The sequence below is a fragment of the Elephantulus edwardii genome, unplaced genomic scaffold (genome assembly GCF_000299155.1).
Source record: "Elephantulus edwardii isolate Elephantulus edwardi_28Jun2011 unplaced genomic scaffold, EleEdw1.0 scaffold00212, whole genome shotgun sequence".
In the NCBI taxonomy this organism is placed as follows: Eukaryota; Metazoa; Chordata; class Mammalia; order Macroscelidea; family Macroscelididae; genus Elephantulus; species Elephantulus edwardii.
Genome location: NW_006399962.1, coordinates 4,387,939 through 4,401,176, shown reverse-complemented (window position 1 = coordinate 4,401,176; position 13,238 = coordinate 4,387,939). Strand labels below are relative to the sequence as shown.

The following is a 13,238-nucleotide window of genomic DNA, read 5'->3' as shown; positions in this document are numbered from 1 at the left end:
TGACCTCCACACTTCTCTTCAGTCCACCACTGCCCTATCTACAGGTGTCTAGCTCTGTCCCCACTGCATCCCAAATTTTGCTTTTAGCCTCATCACCGACTACCTGACTTAACACATGACCCTGATCCCTCACCTCTTCTCCTCTACCCTGACTTATTTAAGCATTGTGTTGAAACAGGTCTTCTGCTAGCATATCCTAGTGAATATCCTAGCATATTCACTGAGTTATTTATTAATTAGTTGTGTTTAATTTTTGCCTTTTTTAAAAAACAAAACTGTCACCTGCTACTCTCTCACCCTTCCCACCAAGGTGCCCGACCAGTGCTCTTAGACCTGAATTTTCTCTTTCATAAGGCTTCCTCTAGTAGCTCCAAGGGTAGGAAGCACCTCTTAAGTATTAAGAGAACTTGAGCTTTCTCTTAATTCCTGATTCTTAGAGTTTTGATGTTCTTATCTGATTTTTCAGTTTTTATGTTGATAGTCATCTCTGGCCCTAATTTAGCTCCGTGGCATTATATCTCCTCTCTTGGACCCTTCAACCTGGCACTCCATACCTCGTGTGCCCTCTTACCTTGGCAGCTTGCACTGTTCTTGAACAAATAATTTCCTCATTTGGAAGTAGGAGGCGCTAAAGGAATTTTTTCCAGGCACATGGGACTGAAGGTCCTCTGATATTCTCCTAATAATATGAATTCCCAAAGTCCACATTCAGGATCTCCCTCTAGATGTGATGTATCTCTTCCCTATCTTTGAACAACCCTCACTACTCCTCTGGTCTCCTCAGCCTACCAGTCTTCTCAGTGGTGGTTTTCTCTCCTTGGAATGCCCCAATTTTATATTCTCAGGGGCCTAGGCTAGGTCTGCATCCCTCCGTGTCTCTGACACAAGGGGAGCCACAGGTGCCTAATTGGGAGCCAGGGCATGGGAAGGGAGTGGGTCAAGATTTTTCTCTTTTTTCCTCTCAAGACTCTTCACTCCAGTGACCTTCCTAGTCTTTCAGGGGCTATTTTAGACCCCATCCTATAGAACTAGCATGTTCCTGCCTGGTGACAAAGGGTTATCTCAACCCCTCAGTCATCCTGCCTTTTCCCCTCCTTGCCCCACCCTCTGCCCACAGTAGGATTTACCCTCTCATTCCTTGATTCCTGAACCCTGTTCTTGAGGTCAGTGGCAGGGAGAAAAGGGTGGGTCTGTTTTCTCTTCTAATTTTCAGTGTAACCAAAAATTATCCCCAGATGAGCAAGGGCACATGCCCCTCACCCCCTCACCCAATTCTACCATTTTTGCAGCAAGAATGGGATGTCTACAACTGGACCAGGGTGTCCTTTACTGCTTCCTTTTACACTTAGCTCCAAGATATAGGATAGGAGGGGATACTCTCGTCTTGGCTACTGAAGAGAACTCTTAGTTCTTAGGGCATCATTGTAGGAATAATGAGAAGGGGGCGGGGGAGATAGAGCTCCACTGGAAGTGGAGAGCTCTTTCACAAGAGCTTCTTGTCCAAGGCCACAACCATCCCACTCTCTGCTTCCTTGAGATTCAAACCAAAGGCTGTTTTTCTATGTTTAAAGAAAAAAGAAAAAAAAAGTAAAACCAAACATAACACCTCACAAGTTATAACACTTGGTCCTTTTCTCTCTCTTTCTCCTTTTCTCTTTCCCTCTCTATCTTCCCATCTTTCTTTCCACATGTTCTTTCCCTACAGGCTCTTTGCCTCCTACTTTTCTGACTCCTAATCAGGGATATTTGGGGTATGGTAAAGGATTGACTAAAAACAGACCCTAGAATTGGGTTCTTAAGGGCTCTGGGAGGAGTCTACCTTACCCTGTTCTGGGAAAGAAGACTCTCAAAATTTCTCTCCTCTTCCTTTTTCTCCCCCATTATGTGGTGTCCCCAGGTAGAACCAGATTGGCACAGAGGGGCACTGTGGGGTGATTGTTACCCCTTGACAAAGTAGCAATAATAAACAGATGCTGCCAAGGACAAAAGGATGGGGAGTTAGCCTGATAGAGAGTAGTCTCTAAAGGAGGAAAGACTTTTTTAACAATACCCCAGGGCACTAGCTTCTTGTGTCAGGGTAGCAGCAGAGTGTAGGTTAATATCTGAGGTTCTCCTAAACTGTTTTGGCTATTGTATCCCTTCCTATTAGGCCTACCCCATCACCTCTTCTGTGTCTGCTGTGTGTATTTATGTGGTGACACCTCATAAGGACTAGGGAGTTCTGGTGGCTTGGTGGTAAAGAATTGTGCTGCCAACACAAAGATACACAGTTCAAATCCACCAGCTGTTCTGTGGGAGAAGATGAGCATTCTCCTCCCATGTGATCTACTGCCTCTGAAAACCCACTGGAGGGTCAGCTATGGGTTGGTTCTGGCTGGATGATATACAATATAAGAGTAGTCCCTCCTGAGGTATCTGAGTCTTAGTGTTCCTATCCCCTCCCCCAGTCAGCTTTGGCACTTGTAACTGCCTACACCATGAAGGACTTTGCCCTGAGGCTATCTATACCTGTGCCCTTGAGAGCAGAGACTGGAAAGGCAAGACCAGGTGCTAAGGAGGGGAAAGAGGTGCACTCTGTCTCTTTCTAGACCATCACTGCACTTTAACCAGGGTCTTAGGTACAAAATCCTACTTGCTAGAGCCTTCCAGCTCTGGAACCTCAAACATCCTCATGTTCTCTAAACTCTTTTGCATAAAAAAAAGAAAGAAAAAAAAAACACCAAAAAACCCCTAACAAACCAATACTCACCGAAACCCATGGAGAAAAGAGGTGTTTTCCTTTTATACTGCTATTCAAAACTAACAACACAAAACACAATTTCTAAATAGACACTTTTCCAGAACTTTGTTTTTTCGTGTAAGTGTCCAAGCTGCAGATGGGATTTTGTAACACTTCTGGCAGCCTCTTTTCCTGTGTACATAATATATATATATATATATTTTTTTTAATCAGAAATTATGAAGAACAAAAAGGAAAAAAAATAAGAAAACACAGAAGCAAGTGCAATACCACCTCTTTTCTCCGTTTCCCAGGGTTTCCTTTGTAGCCCATGTTTGGTGACTTTGATCCTCATCCCTTTCTCACTTCCTCTGGTTCCCTCTTCCACTTTTTTTTTTAAAAAAGAGTTTTCCTCCTCTCTCTAGGGGAGTTAAACTAGCTTTTGAGACTTATTACAAAGCATTTTGTATATGTAATATATTGTAAGTAAATATTTGTGTAATGGAGATATACTACTGTTAAGTTTTGTACTGTACTGGCTGAAGGTCTGTTATAAATAAACATGAGTAATTTAACACCGTGGTTGTTTTTGTAGACTTCTTTTCCTCCTGGGAAAGAGAAACATCTCCTCCTTGCATGTTGTACCAACTACTTCAGTAGGTAAGCAAGTGTATGACTGAAGGGAAGCCAGACAAAAGTGCTCAAGTAGAACGAAGAGTTTTAGTGAAGAATGGGAAATGAAAGATACGGCCCTATCAGGAGTGCCGTCAAGATAGAACAAACAGTCCAACTTGCCTATCTATACAAAGCAGAGAGTTAGCAAACATTTGATAAGTTTGTTAACAGATTATATACTTAGAAATATACATTACAGTGACATGAGTGGTGATATAATATGGTCTACCACTTCCTGAATAGTTGCCATCAGGATCTGAGGAAGACTTATCAATAACCTGCATTATGCACCTTATACAACTTGGCTTGCTGGAAGCCAAAAGAACTGGAAACATTTGCTGCAGGAGATCAAAGGCTACAGCCTTCAATAGGGATTACATCTCAACATCAGGAAAACAAAAATTCCTACTATCGAGCCAACAGGCCCATCATTATAGTTGGAGAACAGATTGAGGGCATCAATAATTAATCTTGCTTGAATCCACAATCAACACCCTTGGTACCCAAAGTCAAGGTATCAAAACAAGTATTCCATTGGAAAAATCTGCTATCAAGAAACTCTGCAAGGTGTTATGGAGCAACGATGTCAGTTTAAAGACTAAGATGCATCTGATTCAAGCCATGGTCACTTCAGTTACTTGCTATGCATCTGAGAGCTGGGCAGTGAAAAATTATGACAAAAAAGAATCGATGCCTTTAAGTTGTGCTGTTGAGAAGAATACTGAATTTCTCATGGGCTGCCAAAAGAAGAAACAGGTCTTGTAGAAGTGCAGCCAGAATGCTCCTTGGAGGCAAGGATGGGAAAGCTTTGTCTCACATGCTCTGGGCACGTTGTTAGGAGGGGTTGCTCCACGGAAAGTGGCATCATGTTTGGAAAGGTGGAGGGGTCAGCAAAAGAAAGGAAGACTCTCAAATGAGATGGATTGACATAAACAAGGTGCCAATGGGCTCCGGTGTATAAAACAGACATGTAGAAAACTGCACAGATCTGTTGAGTCGTAGATTAACAACCAAACATCACTTACTATTTGTACCTGTATGTGAATTTAGGCAAGTTCTTTAATTTAACCTCCATGCACCTCAATTTTTTTCAGTATGTAAATTGAGGATAAGTATTATAGATCAGTTGAGCATTAAATAAATTCTTATTTATAAAGTGCTTACCACAGTGTTTCGCACTGTGCTAACTGGATCCAGGGCACAAAGATGAATGAGAGACAACGCCAGCACCAATGCACTTCTCCGTGGCCCATCACTGTGGTATTTTCTCCTTAAGGAAAGAGGAATGAACAAAATGGATTTTTTTTTTCTTCCCATCTCCCGTTTCCGAGTCCCACACTAACCAGCAGGACTGACAAGAGGAAAAAATTTCAAAGGTTTTTCCCCTGGACTGCAGCGCCTCCTTGGGATTAAAGTCTTGCGATCGTGCTTTCTCAGTTTCGCACTACAACTCCCACCAGACACTCAAGCCCCTTGGCCGCTAACAGCGAGAACTTTTTCTAGGGACTTCCGAGAAGGTCAAGAATTACATCCGGGGCAAGGCTTCGCAATGTATACTGGGATAACGCTATACCATAACCTTCCGCTAGTCTGTTAAATAGTCCCAAAGGTACATTTTTCTACGGATACATAAGTTCTCTAAACGTCTTTCCAGCTATATTTCAGTGAAAAATACTGAGTAACAAAGACAATTCAGTAAAGTGGGGTGTAACTGTTGGTATCGAGCCTAAAGTATACTTCCTGTGTGGGCGGAGGGATCTGAACTACATATAAAAGGGACGAGCGTAGAGAGTCTTCTTCTCTCGGATCCTCGCTTCCAACATGGTGAGTACTGCTGCTGAGTTGTGAGTTCTGATGGCGCGTGGTGAATGGGCGAAGGAGGGGGTGTCTGGGTAGTAACCGAAATAAAATTCTCGAGCTGTGGGAACCTCAGGACTGGAATGGGCAGATTGTAGATACATTTCTGGGTTTGGAGGAACAGAAGGTCTGAATTGTGTTGCTGGCTCGAAATGAGCCGAAATTGTACACTGTTCTCATCAACAATTCTTTTCCCACAGACGAAGAAAAGGAGAAACAACGGTCGTGCCAAAAAGGGCCGCGGCCACGTGCAGCCTATTCGCTGCACGAACTGCGCCCGGTGCGTGCCCAAAGACAAGGCAATTAAGAAGTTCGTAATTCGAAATATAGTAGAGGCAGCTGCTGTCAGGGACATTTCCGAAGCGAGTGTTTTCGACGGTAAGCTCACAGGGAGCCTAGTGCTTAACTGTCACCCAAGCCTGGGCTAGCTCCCAGTTCTGACTCGATTTGGCATGCTTCTTAAGTGCTCTTGTATAGTAATCTGCTGTGGTAGTAGAAAATGTCTGCGTTTTTGGTTTGTCGTTTGGTTACATATTTTAAGAGTCATGGAAAGAGTTAATCCTTGAAATAGAGCTTAGTGTCACTGCTGAGATTCAAGTTACGGTTTTTTTGTCTTACGTGCTTTAGGGTCAGTTTTGATCCCATGACCACTACATTATACTGTTTTGGGTTGGGTTTTTTTTTTGTTTATTTCCGTTTATTCATTGTTGCACTTTTCTCCCTTCCCAACCCTCCCCCACCCCCAGTCCATTACCCTCTTGGAAAAGTAAAATTCTTCCGTTGTTTTACAAACCCTCCCCCAGGTCCACTCTACCATGTAGCCTTCGCTCTAGACTCCTGTCATGACAAAATTACACAATTACATATCTCTTTTAAACAGTTTTCTCCCTCTTCTGTTTCATTGCAGTATAAATTATTGAACCCTTCTTTTCTCAGTCTCTCCCCAACCCCAAGGGCAGTCCTGTTTTACAACAGTGGCACCATGCAGTATTTGTCCTTTTGTGACTGAGATACTTAATTCAGCATAAGGTCCTCCAGAGTCACCCGTTTTTAAAAATAATGCATGAGTTCCTGGTTTTTCAGTGAGTGCAGTGTAGTATTCCATTGTGCGAATATACCACAACTTCTCTATCCATTTGTTTTTTGATGGGCACTTAGTTTGTTTCCAACTCATTGCTATTGTGAACAAATCCACAATAAACATGGGTGTTCATATATCTGCTTGGATGTCACTTATGGTCTCCTTAGGGTATATTCCCAGTAGTGGAATTGCTGGGTCAAATGGTATCTCTATTTGCAACTTTTTGAGAAAGCATCACACCGCCTTCCACAGTGGTTGCATCATTTTACACTCCCACCAACAGTGAACAAGGGTTCTAGGTTCTTCACAACCTTGCCAGCATTCATTGTTTGCCATTATACTGTTTCTCAGGCTGTGTTTCTTATGGAACAAATAATCAGCACTCCCCCTCCCCCCCTTGTCTGCACATTGTGAGACCAAGACATGGTTCAAGCCAAGGCTTGTGTTACTGCCCCAGTGCTTAACAAAGTGAAACCTAGTTGATTCTGGACAGCCTTTGTCCGGTTTCCATTATTGTAAATCTTTTCACATAAAAAAACCCTGCCTGTCTTAGTCCTGTGTTTTGGTGCATTCGAACTGGGAGCCAAGCCAGAGCTCCTTGGTTTCCAGTATAGGAGATGGAATTTGAGTGGAGGGCTTCTAATTTCATAGACAAGGATGAGTTTTGGGACAATGTAATGATGGTTAGTGAGTTAGTGTAAAAATTATTTAACAATTGAAATGAATGCTAAGCTTCCCATTGAGTCACTAGTGACACATAGCTAACTCTCCATCTGGTTTTCAGAGGGAGTAAATTGCATGGGAAGATTGACCACCCTCCCTCGATCCTGTGCCACTGGAAGGAACTGGAATTTTGGGTTCAATTTGAAATGTGGATTTTGCTTTTAATGATGACAAAAAAATAAAAGAGTATGTGCTATTATATAAATAGCTGATTTGCTGTGGTTTCTTTTTCCCCACCCTACGCCAGCCTATGTGCTTCCAAAGCTCTATGTGAAACTGCACTACTGTGTGAGTTGTGCCATTCACAGCAAGGTCGTGAGGAACCGTTCTCGTGAAGCCCGAAAGGACCGGACACCTCCACCTAGATTTAGACCTGCAGTGAGTATCTTAAAATGGAATATCCAGAGGGGGGTGATGGTTTGAGAAGTTGAGACCAAAACTGAATATGAAATGTGCAGGAAAATTGCAGATTTTAACAAGGAACCTGATGGGACAGAGTTGAACTACCTCAGGATTTCCTAGGCAATATGATCTACACAGAAGTAGATTGCTACATTCTTCTGGGGAGTAACTCTGGGTGCCATATTGGCTTTACCATTAATGGACAAGTAGATGACACCAGCATTTCTGTTTTTCACTTGGGGTGATTAAAGGGTTTTTTTATCCTTTTTTTTTATTATTTTTGTGTGCGTGTACCATCAAATCAGATCTGACTGGTACAGGAGGAGATTGCCCTTCCTTTTTCAGCAGAGCATCTGGTGGATTTGAACTGCATACCTCTGGGATTGCAGTGCAGCATCTTGCCAGTAGGCCACCAGAGCTCCTCTGTGATTAAAGTTTTTATCCAAGTCAACCAGCTTTCTGTGACCCAAATAGATTGTGCTGAAGAGAGTGGGGTGGAGCAGTCTTATGCCCATCATTTTTTATTTACTCTTTCAATACTTTATCTTTCAGGGTGCTGCCCCACGACCACCACCAAAGCCTATGTAAGGATTTGATTCCTTAAAAGGCTGAAGAAAAAACTCGTCTGAAAATAAAATGGAAATTACACTTTATTATTGATGTGTCTGTCGTGTTGGGTGGTATTTTTAGGGGTGTAGAAATTCACAGTTAGGCTTGACCATGACCTAAAAAATGTATTTGGAAATGGATTGATGCCGGCTGATTTTGTCTGTGAAAGTACTACCCACAGAGGATAGCATAGGAAGAGAGACTATTTCAGATTGAAGTGGAACTCCCGTTTTCTAATAATTGGTTCTAGTAAAATGACTGAGAGTATACTAGGCCATTTCTCAGGAGTAGAAACCAAACTTAGCTGATCCTTACAGCATGGGAGGAGACAGCCCATTGCCACGCTATCAGTCCATCTGGTTCTGCCTCTTCCTCTTTTGTCTGACTATCCACCTTTCCAAGCAAAATCTTGCTTGACAAAGAGCCTCCTAGCATCACTTAACCCCAAGATATGTGAGGAAGTTGCTTCATCTTTGTCTCCAAGGAGGACTTTGGCTGTACCTTCATCAAGACATTGTTTCTTTTGGAAGTACTCTTCACCAAAACCACAGTTCAAAGGCATCAATTCTGTCATCCTTACTGTATTTCTGAGTTCAGGCCTGACATCACGTTACATAGCCATCTGATGATGAAAATACTTTGAACTTTTCATCTTTTTTTTTTTTAATATTATTAAATTTTTTTAGTTTCAATGAACACTCAGGGATTCTGGGCTTTCACTCCTTCATTGCACCATTCTCTCCACCCTCCTCCCCAGTTCTTCCCCCCCCATCCAAATGTCTGTTTTAATTGTCCAATTGCCACAGTGCTTGTCAAAGCCAGTTGTGATTAATCTCCTTTGTCAGTGTGTCGTCCCTTGCCATTCCCTATCACTCCTCCCTGAGAGAGACTTCACCTTGACTCATAAGGAAAAGGGGATGGCGTATTCTCTTAGCTACTTCCTGCTGAAGAGGGACACTGGGTTTCAGGGTGAAGATCTCTCACTACTCTAAGGGGCCCCTTTGGCAGTAGGAAACACATAGACTATTATGGAGATTGATTTTGGAATTTAGATGCACTCTTATTGATTGTGCTTAGCCGTACATGTTCATATCCTTGAGGATGTATCATGAGGGTGTTGCAACCTTGCTCCTGCCAGGTTAGTTCCGGGTGATGTCTGGATCCAAGGTGGTGCCCTGAGATCACAGGGCTGTGGTGGGGGTTGAGATGTGTGGTTGTGGAGCTGCAAGGGGGGTGGGGGAAGGGGAGGAAAGCAAGGGACTAAGGGGCAAGGAGCGCAGGGGTTGGACACTCACCAAGAGGTGGGGACGGGGCTTGGGCGCTGCTGGGGGTTTATGCAGCAGCACCCTGTGTGTTAAGGGTCACACAGGTGTGGGTTGCAGGGGGGTCACACAGTGTCTGGTAGTCTTCGTTTCTCTGGGGTCTCACAGTCTTCGCTCCTCTGGAGTTCCGCAGTAGGTGGCTGGCTGTTCTTCCCTGGTCTCTTCCAGGTCCCTCTCGCCGCGTTTGGCAGTGGCGTTTGGCAGTGGCGTTCGCCCGTCTGGCAGCCTTGCCCTCGTGCTGCGTCCTGAACTTTTCATCTCTTGTTACTGCTCTTGAAGGTTATCTTTTATGTGTTAAACTGTATCTTAGCTCTTTATATTAGTGCTCTTATCATTACTAAGGTGTGCCTGATCCAAGCCATGGTCTTACCAATTACATGCTATGCATTAGAAAGCTGAACAATAAGTCTTTGAGCTGTGGAGCTGGAGTAAAGTACTGACTAGACCATCCATGGATCACTAGGAGAACAAACTAGTCCTCCTGGAGAGGGTGAAACCAGTGTGCTCCTTCGAGGCAAGGATTCTGAAGCTCCTTTTAACATACTTTGGGCATGTTACAAAGAGGGACAAGTCCTTGGAGAGGGACATGATGCTTGGGAGGGTGGAAGAGCACAAGAGAGGAAGAAGACCTTTGATGAGATGGATTGTGTGAGGCTATGCAGATGACATGAGACCCTGCAAACCTAAATAAGGGAGCTGGTTTTTGCCATTCTACTAGGCATAAAGGTGGTATCTGCATCATGCAAGTTGATCAATCTTGACACAAGAAGTCCCTTCTCCAGAATGGTCTGTTTCCTGTACAGTTTAAAGCTACAAAGAGGATGCATACCCTTTTCCTATTATTGAACTGTGCAATATTTACTTGCTCTGTCTGAAGGACTGCTTCCTGATCCACATGGAGGTTGGGTTTGTTGTTTTTGTTTTAATTTTTAACTATGTACGGTCAAGTCGGATCCTATGGGCACAGGAGGAGATTGCCTGTCCAGCTGAGCATCTAGTGGATTTGAACCATATGCCTTTGGGTGTGCAGTGCAGCTTCTTGCCAGTAGGCCACCAGAGCTCCCTTCACGTATAGGTTTTGCATGAGCATGATCACCATTTCTGGTACTCCCATTCTTAAACTTGGCTACAATTGTGATTCACACAAAAGCTTTTGCATATTAAACTGAGGACTAATTGAAGTGTTGGCTGAAGAAAGTCAAGGACTATAGTCATCAATGTGGATTGAAGCTCAACATCAAGATAAATTCTCTTCACTGGGCCAGTTGATGGAGAAGAGGCTGAAGTTAATTTCAGCTTGGCCCCGCTCAGCAGTCATTCCTGGCACCGCAGTCAGGAAATCAAAAGACAAAAATGCATTGTCCGGGACTTCTCCAAAATGCTAAAGAGCAATGACATCAGTATAGAGACTAAAGTGCCAGATCCTGGTGTGGTCTTCACAATTACTTGGTATACATCAGAAAGCTGGACAAGGACTAAGGATGACAGAAGAAACAATGCTTTGTGGAGAAGACTAGTGAACCTACCATGAACCACCAAGAGAACAAGCTTCTCGAATTTGTGGAAAGGGTGAAACTAGATTTCTCCTTGCAAGCAAGGATGTTGAAGCTTTGTCTCATACTTTGGGCACTTGGCCAGGAGGGACCAGTCCTTAGAGAAGAACATCATGCTTGGAAAGCTAAGAGGGATCCTTCCAAGGGTACCAGGAGAGAAAGACCCTGAATGAGGTGGGTTGACTGTAACTGGGGTTGAGTGTGTTGGCATTAATGAGACTGTCTAAAGATAGGACAAAATCCAGCCCTATTGTACACAGGGCTGCTATGAGCCACAGACAACACGACTTAAAAGCCAATCCCAGGGGAGCTCTGGTGGCCTAGTGGCAAGGAGCTGCAACTACAACCCCAGAAGCGAACGGTTCAAATCCAACAGATGCTCTGCCGGGGAAGGAGGGACAATCTCCTCCTGTACCAGTCAGATCTGATTTGACGGTACACGCACACAAAAATAATATTTTTTAAAAAAAAGCCAATCCCAGAGGAGAGGTTTCATGACACATGAGAAGCCGAATCAAGAGTGCCTTTTTTCCCCCTGCGAAATAATTTTTTTTAGTACTACATTAGGAATAAAAATAAATTGTGAGCAAGCAACTTCATAAATGTTATAAAGTAATGGAAGAACCCATTGAAGAAGGTTAAATGGCGCTTATTGTGTCATTTACATATCAATGAGACGTTTAAAACCAAAGATGATGGAGCATTGCTACTTCTGACCTCTTATCTAGAGAGAATGAAAAGAAAGAAGATGGATACAAACTCAAGTTTATAAAAATCAAGCCTTTAAAACTTAATCATGGTAGAACTAATTCTCTTGCTGGATGGTTTCCTTGAGGGGAGAGAGTTGTGGTTTTTCTTATTCAGTATTAGGGGTTTTTTTTTTTTCATTTTTTTAAATTTTAGTAATTTTAATGAACATTTACAGAGATTTTGGATTTCCATTCATTCATTGCTTCACTTCTCTCCCTGCCCAGCCACCCCCTCCCCCCCCCCCCGTTCGCTCCTCTCTGAAAAGTAAAACTCCCTCCTTGGTACACAATCCCCCCGCACCCCTCCCACCGTCCCAAGTACATTCCACTATGCAACCTTAATTGTGGACTCTTGTGACAACCATAATATCATACATCGTTTTTAAATTATTCTCTCATCTGTTTCAGTGCAGTATAAACAATTTATTCCGCTTTTCTCAGTGTTACCCCAACCCTGATATCAGTCCCATTTTACAGCAGTGGCACCATGCAGTATTTGTCCTTTTGCAACTGAGATATTTTACTCAGCATAATGTGTTAGTTTTCTTAAGTTTTGATCTATCACGTTATGTGCTGTCAAGTCACCTGAGACTCATTGTGATCCTATGCACAACAGCTCTGAAGCCTGCCCTGTCCTGGGCTAGTCTTACTGACTGACACACCTGTCCCTCGTACGTAACCCCACTTACTGTATGAATCCATCTCATCTGGGGTCTTCCTTTCCTGCTCTAGCCCTCTTTCCTTCCAAACATGATGTCATGTGCCCAAGTATGTAAGATGGAGCTTCAAAATCCTAGCCTCCAAGGAGAAACTTGGTTTCACCTTCTCTGAGACAGACATTTGTTTTCTTGACAGTATGTTCAAGACTTATCCAGCACCATACTTTTCCACTTTTCACAAGTCTGGCTTATCGCTGATCTTGTCCAAAGGCTGAGACTGATACTGCCTCTCACCGAGATATTCAGAGTATATATTTTTGGTCCAGTCCCCTTGTGCTGAAAACCTCCTTGACCCAGAAGGCAGAGGGGGAGCTCTTTCTGAGAACAAGTAGCTAGAGACACTAAGAAATGGCTGCAGAGAAATGGGATCAGCATAACCAGGAGACAATTTGGGGAACTTTGCAGCTCACAGAGCAAGAAAACTGACTGCCTTTGGGCAAGAGGCTTATTGGTGGTATAGGATATCTTCGAGTACTCATTCACAGAACTAAAGAGCTATCTGCTCAAACTGGGAAGAAACCTGAGGGCACAACTAAGGGTGAAAGCTTTACTCAGTCTACATTAAGGTAGATTCGCTTTCCCCCCACATCTTTGCATTCCTCTGCTCATTTTTTAAAATTATAATTAATTTTAATAGACATTTACAGAGGTTTTGAATTTCCATTCATTCATTGCAGCACTTTTATCCCTGCCCACCCCTCCCCACCAGCTCGCTCCCCCCTCCGAAGAGAAAAAGAAAAAAAAATTCCTTCATTAGTATACAATTCCCACATCCCTTTCCCCCCACCCCCCACCCCGAGTACACTTCTCTATGCAACCTTAATTCTGA

The 13,238-nt window shown here is 43.3% G+C and overlaps 1 protein-coding gene across 1 annotated transcript; it reads left to right on the top strand.

Moving 5' to 3' along the window:
* The first annotated feature begins 5,195 nt into the window (after positions 1–5,195).
* Positions 5,196–8,108, top strand: RPS26 (ribosomal protein S26). Its single transcript, XM_006897640.1, has 4 exons — positions 5,196–5,218; positions 5,452–5,629; positions 7,303–7,433; positions 8,010–8,108. Exons 1-4 carry the CDS (start codon positions 5,216–5,218, stop codon positions 8,043–8,045), a joined length of 348 nt encoding a protein of 115 aa, XP_006897702.1. The 5' UTR covers positions 5,196–5,215; the 3' UTR covers positions 8,046–8,108.
* Positions 8,109–13,238: the final 5,130 nt, after the last annotated feature.

What these genes read in the sequence shown, in the direction of transcription:
- RPS26 (XM_006897640.1), top strand. An exon ending in CGAAGCGAGTGTTTTCGACG is followed by an intron (nt 5,630 to 7,302) that starts GTAAGCTCACAG and finishes ACCCTACGCCAG; the next exon opens with CCTATGTGCTTCCAAAGCTC. An exon ending in CACCTAGATTTAGACCTGCA is followed by an intron (nt 7,434 to 8,009) that starts GTGAGTATCTTA and finishes TTTATCTTTCAG; the next exon opens with GGTGCTGCCCCACGACCACC.